General features: G+C 41.8%; 1 protein-coding gene across 2 annotated transcripts in view; it reads left to right on the top strand.

Annotated features, from left to right (window-relative positions):
- slc12a2 (solute carrier family 12 member 2) overlaps positions 1–19,094 on the top strand; it is a 224,029-nt gene that overhangs the window by 103,884 nt on the left and 101,051 nt on the right. For both annotated transcript variants that reach the window (XM_072281724.1, XM_072281723.1), the window contains exons 5-7: positions 8,969–9,108; positions 9,300–9,410; positions 17,494–17,602. In XM_072281724.1, coding sequence (XP_072137825.1) covers positions 8,969–9,108; positions 9,300–9,410; positions 17,494–17,602 — 360 coding nt within the window. The remainder of the gene's footprint in view (positions 1–8,968; positions 9,109–9,299; positions 9,411–17,493; positions 17,603–19,094) is intronic.

The raw sequence follows: 19,094 nt of genomic DNA, 5'->3' as shown, positions 1-19,094 counted from the left end.
CAACACATCTTTAAGAAAAAAGCCGAAATAAACATGCTAATTAATTAGGTGCCGCCCGACACGTAATTGTCGGCCCAGATCAGAGAGAACACAATTGGAAATCGGCACTGATCTGGGCCAACAATTACGTGCTGGGCGGCACCTAATTAATTAGCATGTTTATTTCAGCTTCTTTCTTAAAGATGTGCTGGGTGCCTCCCGACTACCGCTGCACCCCTGCGTGCTTCGCGGTTAGCTATCTGAAGGTGGCCTGGAGGGTGGGGCCACTGCACCACGTAACCTGCGACGACTCAGTCTAACACACCATCATCAGTGTGCTTGGCGCTGAACCAATTCTGGTTAAGTGATACTACACTGTACATAGATTATTTCTACTTTATATCGGCAGTGTATTTTTACGTGTTATTTGTTATGATTTCGCAGCTTTATAGCTTAAAGGTTACTGGAGAGCGCTTGCACCGTGTTTTTGCCAACAGCGCTTGCGTGAGATTTTTTGCTGACGGCGCTTGCGTGAGACTTTCGCTACGGAGGACAGTGCAGTAATGATTGTGGAAGTATTTCTACTTTATATAGGCTGTGTATTTATCATATCATTCCTGCTTTTACTGTATGTTACTGTTATTTTAGGTTTTATGTGTTATTTGGCATGACTTGGTAGGTTATTTTTAGGTCTGCGAATGCTCACAAAATTTTCCCATATAAATAAATGGTAATTGCTTCTTCGCTTTACGACATTTCGGTTTACGAACCGTTTCATAGGAACACTGTACCTTCGGATGACGGGGCGGGGGGAAAACTGTATTTTGTTTTCTCAGAATCTGTATATAAGAGATTGAAAGGGTAGAGTTTTGCATTCCTGAGAACAGCATCTATTGGGACAACTGTACTATTTTGCATAGATGCTGCCTAGTCTGCTGAGTTCCAACATTTTGTGTGTTGTTTGGATTTCCAGCATCTGCAGATTTTGTCTTGTTTGAGCGTATGTTGGGATTTTTGTAGAGAGTGAAGCATCATCTGTGCATGAGTCGAGAAGCGAATGTTGTTGGGGGCGGGGGAAGGTTTAAACATGAGATTTAACTGATACTGATAATCAAAAGTAACACACACAAAATGCTGGAGGAACACAGCAGGTCAGGCTGCAGTGTGGACAGGGCCAATGAACTTAACCTGTTCTTTAACAGATTTGACATTGTGGCCCCTGCCCATCCCCCACATGATTCATCTGTTGTCGGACCCCAACCAACACATATTCCACTCTCCCCTCCTACCCCTTCTCACAGTTCCCCACCCTGCTCTCATGACTATACCCCTCCCCCACACGAAACCACCATGGTGGGCTTCACTGCTGAACAGGTGAGAAGACAGTTGAAACATCTCCACCCAAGCAAGGCTGCGGGCCTGGATGGTGTCAGCACCAGGGTGCTCAAAGCCTGTGCCCCTCAACTATGTGGAGTACTTCACCATGTCTTTAACCTGAGCCTGAGTCTCCAGAGGGTTCCAGTGCTGTGGAAGACGTCCTGCCTCGTCCCTGTGCCGAAGACGCCGGGCCCCAGTGGCCTCAATAACTACAGACCGGTGGCATTGACCTCCCACATCATGAAGACCCCGGAGAGACTTGTTCTGGAGCTGCTCTGACCTATGGTTAGGCCAGACTTAGAACCCCTCCAGTTCGCATACCAGCCCAGACTAGGAGGTGAGGATGTCATCGTCTACCTGCTGAACCGTGTCTACGCCCACTTGGACAAGCCAGCGAGCACTGTGAGGGTCATGTTTTTTGACTTCTCCAGTGCGTTCAACACCATCCGCCCTGCTCTGCTGGGGGAGAAGCTGACAGCGATGCAGGTGGATGCTTTCCTGGTGTCATGGATTATTGATTACCTGACTGGCAGACCACAGTACGTGTGCTTGCAACACTGTGTGTCCGACAGAGTGGTCAGCAGAACTGGGGCTCCACAGGGGACTGTCTTGTCTCCCTTTCTCTTCACCATTTACACCTCAGACTTCAACTACTGCACAGATTCTTGCCATCTTCAGAAGTTTTCTGATGACTCTGCCATAGTTGGATGCATCAGCAAGGGAGATGAGGCTGAGTACAGGGCTATGGTAGGAAACTTTGTCACATGGTGTGAGCAGAATTATCTGCAGCTTAATGTGAAAAAGACTAAGGAGCTGGTGGTAGACCTGAGGAGGGCTAAGATACCGGTAGCCCCTGTTTCCATCCAGGGGGTCAGTGTGGACATGGTGGAGGATTACAAATACCTGGGGATATGAATTGACAAACTGGACTGGTCAAAGAACACTGAGGCTGTCTACAAGAAGGGTCAGAGCCGTCTCTATTTCCTGAGGAGACTGAGGTCCTTTAACATCTGCCGGACGATGCTGAGGATGTTCTACGTGTCTGTAGTGGCCAGTGCTATCATGTTTGCTGTTGTGTGCTGGGGCAGCAGGCTGAGGGTAGCAGACACCAACAGAATCAACAAACTCATTGGTAAGGCCAGTGATGTTGTGGGGATGGAACTGGACTCTCTGACGGTGGTGTCTGAAAAGAGGATGCTGTCCAAGTTGCATGCTATCTTGGACAATGTCTCCCATCCACTACATAATGTACTGGTTGGGCACAGAGGTACATTCAGCCAGAGACGCATTCCACCGAGATGCAACGCAGAGCGTCATAGGAAGTCATTCCTGCCTGTGGCCATCAAACTTTACAACTCCTCCCTTGGAGGGTCAGGCACCCTGAGCCAATAGGCTGGTCCTGGACTTATTTCCATCTGGCATAATTTACATATTATTTAATTATTTATGGTTTTATATTGTTATATTTATACTCTATTCTTGGTTGGTGTAACTGTAACAAAACCCAATTTCCCTCGGGATCAATAAAGTATGACTATGACTATCTATTGTGAGGAATAAGGAGTTGACATTTTGGTCTGGGACCCTTCATTAGGCAAAAGATTTATTAATCCTACTTTTTCAAAGTTGGAGAGAATTTTATTCCATATCTCAAATTATAATTCTGAGGACAGATTTCTGTTAAAGGGCCAATGAGGGTCACCTGATAGTATTTAAACTATAGGTTTCTGATGGTTAATATTTGACCAAATTGTGAACTTAAAATGAAGTGTAATATGAACAATAAAGGCTTTGTGATCTTAAAATTAGTTTTGTTATTAAATGTGATTAGCCTGTCAACGTGCTTCAGATTAGTTTTCATTTGCTCTAGTTGACTGATTAAAAGCTCTGGTCACAATGTAAAACAAAAGTCTCTTGTAGAATTTTGTAGATGTACGAAAAACCACACAGTGAGAAAAATGTGTTTGCTGCAACTGACCTTTAAATTTTGTTGCTGGAGAAATAGCTGCTTACCACAAAAAGCAGAGGATTTTATTACTTCAGTAAATAGAGGATTAAATTTTAAATAGTAGCTGTCACATAGAGCAATGAAACAATTTCAGAAAAATATCATCTCAGTCACTAATTTGAAATGTTTGGATTTTTTTTGGAAATTTTAGGCTAAAGGTTGGCAGTTGATGTGGAAAGAAACTCTATATTATCAGAGATTTTATTGCCAGTTTTTAAATATTAGATTCTCTAGATTTTGTAGACAACTAATGAATACATGTAAATAAGCAAGAGTACTCAACATTTTTCCTTAAAGTTCACAATTATTGTTACTAATTCATTTCTACTCTAAATTAAAAAGTCATGGGAGAGACCTTTTTAGAAAGTTATTGCCAATTTGGGCATACACTCTCAAACAAAGCGTTGCAACACTGGACTAGGCTATGAATAGTGATAGGAGACTCTTCAATTGGGAGCAGGTAATATACTGCCAGGGCCAGGGTCAAGGATGTCTCAGAGCGGTCATAGTCTGAAAGATGAGAGTCAAATGTTGGAGTCCATATTGATACTAATGGTGTAGGCAGGAAGGGAGAGGAAGTTCTGCAAAGAGAATTTGGGGAGTTAAGCAGAGTTTATATTATCAGGAATTTTATTACCAGTTTTTCTAATATTAGATTCACTAGATTTCCTAGACAACTAACGTTTTATCCTGAAGCATTTTATACAGAAAACCTGTTTATTTTCTTATTGGGTTTGAAGTCTTCTTCAAGGGCCTGTTAATCTTAACAAAAGCACAGAGACAGATTGAAATAAAATAAGCATTTTAGAAAATCTGTTCAAAAATTACTAATAAAAATCTTTAAAAAGACAATTGAAAATCAACAACTTCTAAATAATACTGCTATTTTAACGGTTTACAATACAAATATAGGTCTGCAAAAGTTTCAGAACTTATCACCCAACATCACGAGTTCTCATAGTTGTTTAGCTGGCACCAAGCTAGTTTGAACTGTTTCCTGTGAAAACGTGTCACTACTATCAGGTTGTAAAAAATGATTTGCTGCTTCATTTGGCGGTAAAATAAATCATTCCATCTTTTTTTTTATTATGGCTGGGGTTTAAAGAACTAAGTCGCTGTCCTGCACGCTGCACATCAACAAAATATTTTGCGCACGCTACCTTGGGTGTGAAATTATATGTTTACCACCCCTGGCTTAGTCCTTGACCTGCACCGCCTTGTAGGGTTGTAACCTCAGGACTGTTGCCTGTGCCACATTCCAGTGAGACAAGACCAGGGAAGGTAGTGCATTTAAATGTATGGTGAAGGGGTTAATGCAGAAGAGAGTGCTTTGGGTACATGGGTGATTGGGTTCTCTTCTTGGACAGGTGGGACTTGTACAAGAAAGATTCACTGCAGGGCACCAATATCCTTACAGGAAGATTTACTAGTGCTACTCAAAGGTTTAAAATAGTCTAGCAGGTGCATGGGAACCAAAATAGTAGATCAGCAAATGAAGTGATTCAGGGAAAGATGGAGGTTAGGACAGTGAGTCTGAAAAGAAAGGTGGGCAGGGCTAGTATGATCATGGTAGGGCTATAATAAGCTGCAGTGTATTTATTTGAATACAAGGAGTTTAATGAATAAGGCACGTGAATTTGGAGTCTGGATTAATACATGGACCTACAATATTGTAGCCTTTATGGAGACTTGGTTGAGAGAGATGGGCAGGAGTGGCAGCTCATTGTTGCAGGATTCCAAGTCTTTGAATCACCTGTGGGATGTAGGAGAACAGATGTGTAGCCCGATAGTGGAAGAATGTATACTATATGCATCAAGATAGAAAGTGGTGGCCTTTACCTCCATAATGCCAAGTACTTAGAAATGGCAGATTGTTAGGTACATTCTGGAACATTTCTTAATAGAATGTTGATGGCCCAACCAGGGAGGGAAGGGGACACTCTAGACTTTGTATTGGGAAATAAGTCTGGCAGGATGATTGGAGTTGCAGTGGGAGAGCATTTTGGGAGCAGTGGTCAGAACTACATAGTTTTCAGGTGGTTATGGCTAAGGATAGACTGGACCTTGGAGGTTGGATTATGCTAAACTGGGAAAAGGCTAGTTGCAACAATAATACACAGTTGCTGGAGCATGTGGATTGGGAGCAGCTGTTATTGAGCAAGTCCACATTGATGTGTGAGAGCCATTAAAAGATGAGCTGGTCAGAATTCAAGATCAAAATGTTACTGAGAGAGAAAGAAGAGAATTGCAAGGTTTCGGAATCTTGGATGAGTGTTACAAATTTAGTTAAGTAGATTGAGGAAGGATGAGCTGAAATCAAACAAGTCCTTTGAGGAAATGGAGGGAAACAAAAGAGAACTTTAAACAGGGAATTATGAGGGCTAAAAGAAGCCTAAAATATGCTTGGTGAGTAAAATTAAAGAATACCAAGATGTTTTCTACATTTTAAAAATAAGATGATAAATAAAGACAAGGTAGGATCACTCAAGGACAAAGTTAGAGATTTATCCCTGAACAACAGGAATTCTGCAGATGCTGGAAATTCAAGCAACACACATCAAAGTTGCTGGTGAACGCAGCAGGCCAGGCAGCATCTGTAGGAAGAGGTGCAGTCGACGTTTCAGGCCGAGACCCCAGAGTAAGTGGGTGAGTTACTTAATAAGTACTTCCTATCAGTACTCAGCAAGGAGGGCATGTGATCAGGTAGGATATGCTGAAATTCTAGAAAATGTTGGATGTCAAGGAGGTGGTTTTGGAGAACATAGGATAGATAAACTTCCAAGACTTCATGAGATCTATGAGTTATTGAGACAGGCAAGAGAGAAGATTGCTGAGACTGGGCAGAATTTTTTTTTATCCTCTGTAGCCACAGACAAGGTCTCAGACAACAAGGGAATAGTCAATTTTATATTTTATTTCTATTTAAGAAGTGCAATTGATGGGAAATATAGGCTTGTAACCTTGCATCAGTGATTAGAGAAATTATTGGAAATGATTCTTTGGGCAGGCTCTACTCGCAACTGGAAAAGCTTAGGTTAGCTGGCATGACTTTGTGCAGGGCAGTGGATGTTTTCTATGTAGGCTTTTAAAGTTGTTGATAGGGTCCATCATGATAGGCTGCTCCAGAGATTAAGACACAGAAGTTCCATGGAGGCTTAATAGTTTGGATCCAAAATTGCCTGTCTCTTAGACAGAGGGTAGTGGAAGAGGGGTGGTAGTCTGACTGGAGGCCAGTGCTTTCCTATATCGATCAATGCTGGGACCTCTAATATGTATAAGCAATTGGGACAAAAATGTAGCTGGACTGATTTAATAGATTTGCAGATGACACAGATATTAGCAGAGCTGTGGAGACTGAGGGTAGTTGGCGAAGGATTCTGGAGGATATATTTTTGTCGATATCTATGCCTGGGCACAGAACTGGCAGGTGGAGTTAATCCAGACTAACGTGAATAGGTGCACTTTGGGAGGTCAAATGTAAGAGAAGTATACAGTGAATGGCAGGATCCTTGGAAGCATCAACGTACAGAACAGTAATGGAGCGGAAATCCGTGGCTCCTTGAAAAGTCGCAGTTCAAGTAGTTAAGCACTAAAGAAAGCATCAGCATACTTGCCTTCATCGGCTGGGGTGCTGAGTGTAAAATTCAGAAAGTAAGGTTGCGCTGGAATAAAACCTTTTGGTTAGGCTACATTTGATGTATTACGTACTGTTCTGGTCATCAAACTACCAAGTATCTGGAGGCTTTGGAAAGGGTGCAGAAGAGTTTCACCAGAATATTGATTGGATTGCATACATTACAAAGAGTTTGGACAAGCTTGGATTGTTTCTCGGGATGTTGGAGGCTGACAGGCTAAGGTAGCGCCAAGGACAAAGGAAATTTACAAGGCAGTTTTTTTCCTCGAGTGGCGTGTGTCTGAAACACACTGCCAACGAAAGTGATGGCAGCAGATACAAAAGCAATGCTTAAGAGGTTATTTGGATATTTGTATGAATGAGCAGTGATTGAAGGGATGTGGATCATGTATAAGGAGATGTGCCTTTTAAGTTAGCAAACATAGACATCAAGAGCTGAGGGGTATATTTCTGTGTTCCCTGAACTGAATGATAGAATTTGTATGTACTCCTTATCTCAGTTAAGATTGTGGTGCACATTTGGGGAGAAACTCAGCCAAAAAGCATAGAATATGAATACCAAATCTGTTCCTCTGCCAGCACAACTTGTATGCAAGGTCAGTCAACAACACTGTAAGTAGTTGATTCAGATGATTGAACTTGTAGAACAGAACATTAGGGATGTTCTTGTGAGTGTCTACTGACAGGTAAGTATTCCATTTAAAAAGGACGTATTGCTCATTTGGAACAGGTACCAAAATTGCAATGATGGTAGGTTTGGGGTCAAATTCCAGATAGGAAGAATTTGCTTATGTAAAATGAGAGATGACCATTTTGCACCACAGATCAAATGATTTTATTTTACTTGATGCTCTAATCATTGAATCATTTCAGAAAATATTTTTTTGTAAGGAGTAGCGTTGTGACACAGGCATGTGTGGATGTTGCTGCTTCAACAAGGAATTTGGATTACAGCACATTCCTTAAATTGGGTACCAAAGTTTTCTGTAAGGAGTGAGTTCTACAGATAATTTGTTTGCATTATTAATGCAACCCTTTCACCGGGGCTCGTACACCAATTTGACTCGCTAGCTGACTCTGCTAACAGCCACATGACTCAGTGCTGAGCAATACACATCTAGGGTCTGTATGATCTGGGATTCAACCAAGCAGGAACATCAGGATGTACCGGTTAAAGGAACCTTGATTTGTGTGAATGCCATGTAAACTCAGTTTCTGGGCTACCATGTACAGGTATTGGTAGTCCAGAAGTGACATCATACACCAGCATAAAATTATAAAGAAAGTATATTTACCAATTTTTAATTTCTTCAGTTAACAGAGAAAAAAGAAAGATAAAAACGCCCACTACAGTTAAACCAGTCTAAACGGGCATATAGATGTTGGAGCTCATTGCTGTAGAAGCTGGGAGTATTGCTTTACTCAAGGCACTGAATTCTCCTCACCAACCACAGGTAGAACTTCCCTCCTTGGAATCTTCTGCCTTGCAAAGCACTCTTTGCAATAGGGTCTCCCCTTCGGGGGGGAGGGCAGTGGGGGGGTCTTCCAGGCATCTTCCTTGGTGCTCTTCTTTTCGTACCTCCTGCCAAAAGACCGCAAACCAGATTACTGTCCTTCAGAAAACTCTTCCTGCCCAGCTCACGAGAATGTTCCATGCCATCTCACTCCTCATTGGCTGACACAATAATGACTCCTTATGTTTAGCTGAAGCCAAAGCACTTTTGCCAGCAGGACACACAGCTTTACAGAAAACTGCTAAAATAAAATTACCTCACAGAAATCTTAACCAGGGCATTACATTAATTTGTGGCGTACAAGTTTAACTGCTTTAGTTTTGTGTCTTTATTTTCAAATCAGTTAAAAAATGCAGGATATCATAAAAACTGAAGAATTTCAAGTGGATGGACAGTCTTTGGGCATGTAGTTTAACAGTGGATGCTTGGAAAAAAACCCTGCATTTCTGTTTGTAGGTGGTGCCTATTATTTAATATCCAGAAGCTTGGGACCTGAATTTGGTGGAGCTATTGGACTTATTTTTGCTTTTGCCAACGCAGTAGCTGTAGCCATGTATGTGGTTGGCTTCGCCGAGACTGTAAGAGACTTGCTTGTGGTAAGTTTTATATCTAATTAAGTATAATCAACAAACCTATTCTTTTATGTTTAGATGTATTAATTTTCTGCAGAGCATCAATGAATTTGGTTTGGCTGTTAACTTTTTTTTTGAAATGGGGATTGTTGTGTTTTATTGTGTTTTAACTGTTTTATTTCACAAACTCTTGACTTTACTTTTCTAATTCTCAGGAACACAATGCAATCATGATTGATGACATCAATGACATCCGGATCATAGGAACCATCACCATTGTGGTCCTCTTTGGCATATCTGTGGCAGGGATGGAGTGGGAAGCTAAGGTAGGACTCCAGTTTCTGAATTTCACAGAAGTACTTTGATTACAGGTGTTATCATTCCGTCTCTCATTTGTAGTACCAGCACTATGTTTATGCATTGTTTTAAATTTGTAACTTGTTGAGGAAAAGCCATGTGGAAGAAGTTTCTTATAATATAGGTCTTAATCTTTGGGAAAGTATGGGACTGAGAAAAGTGATTATCAAGTGGATGGATGATAATGTTTAACAATGTGGTTAAAGGATTATTGAAGAAACTTAATATCCCATTGACTCTTGACACTCCTTGCTCCTTTGCACTGAACACTGAATTCAGAGCGCGGAGGCCCAGTCTAAGTTGTAAGGAGTGAACCACCCCACAAGCTGCTTGTCTGTCAGCTTCTGCACTTTCCCTCTGTGGAAGAATCTGCAGTCTACACATTGCTGCTATCTGTTACCTCACAATACATAGAACTGGAGTAAGGCTTCCACCCCATAGAACTGCCTACAAAGAAAGCAGTTTAAATGCTTGGTAGCATATTGCACAGAATAGAACTGGAGAATGAACCCTATTTTGTTTTTTAACCTTCTTTATTACCATAATGTAAACTTATAAACCTTAAATTTATGTTCATACTGCCTAGTATTAAACTAGGTGTTTCCAAGTACAGGTCCACAGTCCCTTATCCGAAATCCTTAGGGCCAGTTGCATTTCGGGATTCAGAATTTTTCGGATTTCAGACCCCGCTCCCAAACCCCCCCCCCCACCGATACCAAAAAACAGGTATGCTCAAGTCCCTTATTTAACCTGTCTGAGTGCAGTGGACTTTAGGACCCAGCGGCACACCAAACCTATGCACATCCTCCCGTATACTTTAAATCTTCTCTAGATTACTTATAATACCTAATACAATGTAAATGCTATGTAAGTAATTGTTATACTGTATTGTTTAGGGAATAATGACAAGAAGAAATTTTATTTCCAACAAAAACATTCAATGAAACATAAAAATATACAGCTTCAAATGAACTGAATCAAACACATGGTAAATGACCTATTGGAATAAATGTAGAACGTCACTGTCACTGTCACTATAAAACTTCAGTAACTTGTCTTTCTGTTTATTTAAATCATAAACAGTGGTAGTTCCAACACTATTTTCTTCAGTAAGACGCCGCACAGACACACCACGATCAAGCTTCTGCAATAACTCCACTTTCTGCGTTATTGATAGAGAAGATTCCTTCTCTTTTTCTCATAGGAGTATCTGCAGCTCTTTTTGACATTTTCACAGTGAAATTAAACACAAAGTCAACAGTGAACACAAAATATCAGCGAACAGCAAATGCACGTGTAACCATTACGAGCGCTGAGCCACAACTGACGTCTGGTGGCCTCTGTCAGTGCTGCCACGTCACACCTGAGTGACGTCAGCTGTTGGTGAAAAAAAACTTTGGTTTTTGAAGCTTTTTGGATTTCAGAATTTCGGATAAAGGAATGTGCACCTGTAGTAGATTTCATGTGCATGATGACATTTTCTACAAGTGCAGCCCCCCCCCCCCCCCCCCCGGCCCGTCTCAGAGTTGCTCAGCTCGCTGTTGTCTAGGGAAACAGCCCTCGGCCCTGCCAAATTGGGTAGTTTGTGTGGATGCTGTGTGATGTACCCCACCCCACCCAAATAACAGAGAATACACCAGATACGATTAAATGATTTACAGTTTATAGATATTACTAGAATTAATAGAGAATAAAATATAAAAGGAAAATAAAAGGCGCCACACTTATCAAAGTTCAATCTCTTCATGCACAAACAGTTGGAGCTCAGGACCCTCCTTCTTCACCCTGCGACCCCTCAGACCACCTCGACTGGCTGCCTGGGACCAACAACGGTTGACCAGACGCTCCACACGAGTCCATCTCCGTCTCCTCTCCTCACCGAAAGCCCCGCTCAGGGTCCGACCCCGTTAGCGGACTCACAGCACCTGGTCCGTCCTCTGTCTCTCTCTCTCTCTCCCGCCTTCTCCCCCCATGAACCCCGCGCATACAATATCTTCAGATACACCAAAAACATAACAACTGTCCCAATTGGTACATAACATCTTCTTATCACATTCTAACCCAAAGCAAGCTGCTAGCACAAGAACTTTCTTAGCGTTTAACATAACAAAGAAGCATTCCCAAGTATAACATAACAAAGAAGCCATTTTAATTAGCCTACGCAGTAACATTAAAACCCCCTTACACAAGCATTATTGCACAAATTTCTTGAACATTTGGTGAAACTATAGACCAAGATGATCGAATTCAAGATGTACTGCTGATCTCTTGTAGGAAAAAGTTTGTCAGTGTGTTTCCAATACAATGTTGACTTTGTGCTCGATTATTTCACCTGTTCTGGATCATTCAGACTATACATGTGCTTAATCTATCGCTGGTCTTTTTCAAGATCTAACTCATTTTAAGTCATGGATGTTCAATCCTTTCAATGACCATCAAGCCCACTAATTTTTTAAACTTTATTTTTTTTCCCTAACCGTTGGGCCCCGTGTTGCTTGTCTTTGTGGTAATATGATCTTTTGATCTAATCCTACCCTTCTGCCCTCCATCTATTTCTTGTAATTGTGTATTAAACTTCGAAGTTCAAAGTAAAATTTGTTATCAGAGTACATACTTGTCACCAAATACAACCCTGAGATTTTTTTTTTGTGCGTATACTTAGCAAATCTATAAATTCTAACTATAAACAGGATCGGTGGACAACAAACTGTGCAAATGCAAACATAAATTAGTAATAAATAACAAGCATAAAATAACAAGATAAAGTGTCCTTACAGTGAGACCATTGGTTGTGTGAACACCAGAAGTAGAATAAGTGTAGTTATCCCCTTCTGTTCAAGAGCCTGTTGGTTGAGGGTAGTTACTGTTCTTGAACCTATTGGTGCGAGTCCTGAGGCAGCTGTACCTTCTATGGTGAGGATCTTTGGATGCTGCTTTTCTTCGGCAGCGTTTCATGTAGATGTGCTCAATGGTTGGGAGTTTTTTTACCCCTGGTGTACTGGGCCAAATCCACAACCTTTTGTAGGATTATTAGTACTGCTTTGTGGTTTTTCTCTCAAATTGGCAAAATTTGAATCACTGTTCTTTTTGTCCTTTGCCTTTGTGTATGTTCCCTGTCTTTACTTCTGTGGGAGAAACTGATTCCTGCCTCTAATTCCAACACATATTCTTCCATAGTAACACCCACACAAAATGTTGGAGGAATTCAACAGGTCAGGCAGCATCTATGGAGATGAATAAACAGTTCAGAATGAAGACTCTCTGCCCACATAATCGATTGTTTATTTCTCTCCTTTGATGCTGCCAGACCTGCTGAGTTCCTCCAGAAACTTGTGTTTCTTCTTTGGATTTCTAGCATCTGCAGAATCTCTAGTGCTTGCATATTCTACCAGCCTGTTTTCCCTGAGTATTCTAGCCCTTTGTCCCAATTCCTGCCTCTTTACATTACTACCGTCAATGTCAGGCTTTTCTTCCTTTTTCTTTAACTGAAGGTTTAACCTGTATTGAAGTTGATAAACAACTTTGTTGTGTTCAAGATGCTTCCTTCACTTCTATTCTTGATGCTTATTTCTCCACAAATATTTCCCAGAACCATGTACTCGTTCCACAGCATTCACTATCATGTTGAACATTTGTTTCTCATTTCCAGCATCTCCATTTTGATGTTGTTACAATTTCCCTCGTCTTTGTATTACAAAATTCCATGCCAACCTCAAGTCACACTTCAAGGATGCATGCTTAGCCTGCTGCTCTGCTCTCTCTACACCCATGACTGTGTGTTTAGACACATCTCAAGTGCCATCTATAAATTTGCCAATTATACAACTGTTGGCAGAATCTCAGGTGGTGACGAGGAGGCGTACAGGAGCAAGTTAGATCTGCTAGTTGAGTGATGCTGCAACTGCAGTCTTGCACTCACTACCAGTAAGACCAAGGAGTTGATTGTAGACTGAAGGAAGAGGAAGTTGATGGAAAACATACCAGTCCTCTTCAAAGGGTAATGATGGAAAGGCTGAGCAGTTTCAATTTCCTGAGTGTCAACATCTCTGAAGATCTAGATGGATAGGTAGATAGATATTTTATTGATTCCAAAGGAAACTAGTGGCACAGTAGCATTACAAGTGCACAGACGTAAATATTAGAAGTAGAAAGAATAAAAAATAAGTTACCACAAACAGTCAACAGGAGAGGGGTCACCACTTCCCTGGCTATAGGTTGGCTCATTATACAGCCTAATGGCTGAGGGTAAGAACGACCTCGTATAGCACTCTTTGGAGTAGTACAGTTGTCTGAGTCTATTACTAAAAGTGCTCCTCTGTTCAGCCAAGGTGGCATGCAGAGGGTGAGAAACATTATCCAGAATTGGCAGGATTTTCTATAGGATCCTTTGTTCTACTGCAGCATCTGTGTTGCTGCTTCACTAAAGTTGGTCATCCAGATGCACCCCCCCCCCCCCAGATACTTGTGGGTCCTCACCATCAGTAGGAACAGGGAGCAGTGCGGGCTCAATCTTTCTAAAGTCCATCACCATCTCTGCAGTGCTTACAAAGCTTTCCTTCGCCCAGTTTTTGGAAAATCAGATCACTCTTCGATCCTATTTCTGCTGACGTACAAACAGAAGCTGAAACAAGAGCAGGCCATAGTTAAACCGTCCACTGTTGGTCCTATCAATCAGATTCCATGCTCCAGGACTGCTTCGATGACGTCAACTGGAATGTCTTCCATGATCAGGATGTCTCCAAGTTCACAGATGGAGTTACGTGCTTCATCCGGAAGTGCATGGACAATGTTATCCCCCAGAGGTCGGTCAGGGTCTTCTCAAACCAGAAACCCTGGATCAATAGTTCTGTGTGAGCAGCACTTACAGCGCGACAGTGAGCTTACATCGCTGGAGATCAACTAGAGCTCAAGAAAAGCAGCTATGATCTGCGCAAAGCTATCAGGGCTGCAAAACAACAATGTAGGGAGAAGATTGAGTCAAGGTTCACAACCAATAGCACACGCGACTTGTGGCAAGGGCTGCATACCATCGCAGACTTCACAGCCAAACATTGTGGTGCTGCCAATGTTGTGACCTCTCTCCCAGATGAGCTCATCGCTTTTATGCTAGGTTCAATGTCGCTAACTCTGAGCCTCCAAGGAAAGCCACCACTACAACCTGCAACCCGGTCGTCTCTGAGGATGAGCTATGCGCATGTTTCCAACGAGTGGACAGTCGCAAGGCTGCGGGGACTGGATGGCATCCCAGGACGAGTACTTGGGATGTGGCAGCACAACTGGCATGTGGGTTTTACAGACATTTTTAATCTCTCCCTCTCCTAGTGTAGAGTGCCCTCCTGCTTCAAATTATCCCTGTACCAAAAAAGACTAAGGTAACATGCCTGAACTATTGGTGTTCTGTTGCACTCACCTCAATAATAAGCAAATGCTTTGAGAGGCTGGTCAAGGATTACATCTGCAGCATGCTACCACCCAAACTAGACCCTCTACAATTCACCTACCGACACAACCAATCGACAGACAATGCAATAGCCTCTGCTTTACGCACCGTCCTTGCACATCTGGAGAAAAAGGATGCTTATGTGAGATTGCTGTTCTTGGACTACAGTTCAGCATTCAATACCATAGGTGCATCCAGGCTCGACAAGAAGCTCAGAGACCTTGACCTTGACCCTGCCTTGTGCAGCTAGATCCTGGACTTCCTGTCAGATCGCCAGCAGGTTGTAAGAGTGGGCTCCCTCACCTCCAACCCTCTGACTCTCAATACAGGAGCCCCTCAGGGCTGCGTACTGAGTCCCCTCCTTTACTCCCTGTATACCGATGACTGTATCGCCAACCACAGCTCTAATCTGCTAATTAATTTTGCCGATGACACTACATTGATTGGCCTTATCTCAAACAATAACGAGGTGACCTACAGGGAAGAAGTCATTTCTGACACAGTGGTGTCAAGAAAACAACTTCTTCCTCGATGTTGCAAAGACAAAGAGCTGGTTGTGGATTACAGGAGGAATGGAGGTGGACTAACCCCTATTGACATCAATGGATCTGGGGTGGAGAGAGTAAACAGCTTCAAGTTCCTCGGCATCCACATCACCGAGGACCTTGTGGTCTGTACATATGGGCTGTGTAGTGAAAAAGGCACAACAGCACCTCACCTCACAGTTGAAGAAGTTTGGTAAGGGCCCCCTAATCCCAAGAACTTTCTATAGGGGCACAATTGAGAGCATCTTGACTGGCTGCATCACTGCCTGGTATGGGAACTGTACCTCCCTTGATCGCAGGACTCTGCAGAGAGTGGTGCGGACAGCCAGCACATCTGTAGTTGTGAATTTCCCATGATTCAGGACACTTAAAAGGACAGGTGTGTAAAAAGGGCCCGTAAGATTATTGGGGACCCAAGCCATCCCAACCGCAATCTATTGCACCTGCTACCATCTGGGAAGCGGTACTGCAGCATAAAAGCCAGGACTAACAGGCTCTGGGACAGCTTCTTCCACCGGGTCATCAGACTGATGAACTCACACTGACTTGAGTGTACTCTATATTACACTGACTGCTCTATTTAATATAAATTACTATGATTGCACATTGTACATCTAGATGGAGACATAACGTAAAGATTTTTACTCCTTATGTATGTGAAGGATGTAAGAAGTAGTTCAATTCTTGCTGATGTTGAATTGCAGATGATTTGGCTTGCACCATTTGATATAGATCTCCACCAGGGCCCTATATTCATCTTCCTGTTCTCCTTTTATACACCCAATTATTGCTGAGAAATCATAGAATTTCTGCAGAAGACATAATTCAGTATTGTGTCTGAAGTCTGATGTATACAGGATTTAAACAGGAAGGGAGCCAGTACAGTCCCGTGTGGGGCCCAGTGCTGCTTAGAGCCATGTCTGACACACAGCTCTGGAGCCGCACGTGCTGAAGATGTACATGCGCATCTATCCTGAGCCCAAAATATTTATGCAATTAGAAAGAAAGTACGACTGTGGCTATGTTTCATTAGGAGTTCGAGGAGATTTGGTGTGTCACCAAACACTCTTAGCAAATTTCTAGTGATGTACCATGGGGAGCATTCTACATGGTTGCACCATTGTCTGGTATGGAGCAGCCACTGCATAGGATTGCTACAGAGGGTTGCAATCTCGGCCAGCTCCATCATAGACACTAGCCTCCCCAGCATTAAGGACAGCTTCAGAAACTGATATCTCAAAAATGGCAGCGTCCATCACCAAGAACTTCCATCACCCAGGACATTCAGAGGGGAAGTACAGGAGCCTGAAGACACACACTGAATGTTTTAAGAACAGCTTCTTCCCCTCCACCATTAGATTTCTGAATAGACAATGAACCAACCCATGGACACTGTTTCACTATTTTTGTACTACTTACTGTAATTCATAGAATATTTTTATGTATTGCACGTTACTGCTACTGCAGCACAACAAATTTCATGATGTATGTCACTGATGTTGTACGTGATTCTGTTTCTGAACCTGTTCTGGTTTTCCATCAGTCCTTTTCTCCTCCACTCTACAGATACAATTGCGAGTGACCATTTGGCAGAATACCTCTTCAGTCTGGGAGTGTAACTGTGTTTCTGAGCACTTAGCAACTTTTCCCCCCATTCTGTAAAAATTTCTGTACTCTGCCTCTTACCCCAAAATTAAAATTGAAGTGCAAAACCTAATATTGGCCTTCTGGACTTGACATTCTGTCCAGGGATTGTTTTCTTGATAGTTTTACTCTTTTCATCCTGTTTAATTCATACATTCATGCCTTTTTCCTCATTTAATTCCTTCTGTCTTGTCCATTTATTCTGGCTCTCCTTTGCTTTCTTGCAGACCTATTTAATACCAGCTATCTGAATTTTTCTCAGCTCTGAAAGTTTATTGACTTGAAACATAAAACTTGCTCTCTCCATAAATGCTGATTGGTGTGAATTTTCCCAATGTATTCTCTTTTCATGATGTTTTGTTTTAGGTATTTTATAATCTATCCAGAAAGGCATTACTTAAATATTCCCTTATTTCTTTGCAGGCTCAGATTGTACTATTGGGAATTCTGCTCATAGCCATTATTAATTTCACTGTGGGAACTTTCATCCCAGCTAATGACAAAAGGGCAAAAGGATTTTTTAATTATCATGGTAGGTAAATGAAAAGGATTGTTTGTTTTATTGCTGGTGGTTCTAGAGTTACAGTCTTTATCTTTGGTGTATATTTTATCAAGTTATTTTATTCCAATTATATAAAAAAAACTGACTTGAATTCAATGAATTGCGAACCTGTGGGCTAATATGTGTACTCTTTAGCAACTTCCTTTGTGATTTGTCCACAAGTCTATCCGTATTTGTTTTGATGACGGCCAGCAGCAATAAAGTAGGCAGCTCTCCTGTGATTCGCACGTATTTTCTTGCAGCAGACAAGTTCATTAACAAATAAGAGCAGGGATCCTTTGTTTATTTCCTTTCTAACACAGACCGTGAGATGGCACTGTCAATACAGTCACTTCATTTGAGATTCATTCTCTTGACTGAAGATCTAAAGAGGCTCCAAAGTTTTTTTTCTGGACAAATCTACTTTGTCATGAGAACTTTCTTTGTTTGCAACTTTCAAATATATTAGTATTTATTTCCCGTTCTTTTTTTAGCTTTATTATTTTGTCATTTGCTTTGACTTTGGGTAATTTCATTTCTGGGAATCTAATCTATTTGCAGTTCCTGTTTTTTGGTTGCTCACTTCTGAAAATCTTTATGTTTATGCTTTTGAATGTCATGGTCACTCTAAAAGCCAGTTCTTATTTATCACTTCATCACCTCTGCCTTTTCATTTGGAATTTTCTTCTCTTGGCTTTGTTTCTCCTTTTCCATGAAAACCATTTCCACAATGTTGCATTATTTCTGCTGTTCTATTGCATCTTATAGTGCTTCATTTGTCAGTGAAGTTGCACCCTTTGTACCTTATTGAAACTTAAATTGTGACACAGAGATGTGGCAGTCTGATAGTAACTCATTGGACTTTCTGTATGCTGTGTAGAGTAACACAGCATGGAAGCAGATCCTCTGGCTCAGCTGGTTGATGCTGACCACAGCATCTACTCTGCCAATTGCCTGTGTTCAGCCCATAATCCACCAAGCACTTCCCTTCCGTGTACCTGCCTAAATGCCTCTTGGGTATAGTAATTGTACCTGACTCAAACACTTACTCTGGCAACTCATTCCAGGTACTCACTACCCTCTGCAAGTTTACCTCTTGTGTCTCTTTTGAATCCCTCTCCTTTCATCTTGTACCTATGCCTTTTAGTTTTTGGATTCCTCAATCCAATTTATCCATACCCCTTATGATTTTATAAACTTGTCTTGTTCTTGTCCATACTGCACCAACTGCCACCGCTGGGCTATAAACGTGCAGGAGCAATGCGTGGTTAAGTGCCTTACTCAGGAACACAACACGCTGCCTCAGTTGAAGCTCGAACTCGCGACCTTCAAATCACTAGTCCAACACCTTAACCACTTGGCCACGCACCAACCCAAACTTGGAGGTCACCCCTCATTCTCCTATGCTTTAATGAATAAAGATCCAGCATGGAAAACCTCTCCCTTTAACTTGTATGCGCTAGTTGAAGCAGATGATAATGCA

Source organism: Mobula birostris, chromosome 17, assembly GCF_030028105.1.
Source record: "Mobula birostris isolate sMobBir1 chromosome 17, sMobBir1.hap1, whole genome shotgun sequence".
NCBI lineage: Eukaryota > Metazoa > Chordata > Chondrichthyes > Myliobatiformes > Myliobatidae > Mobula > Mobula birostris.
The sequence above is the reverse complement of the archived record's forward strand: the minus strand, read 5'-3'. Positions and strand labels throughout refer to the sequence as shown.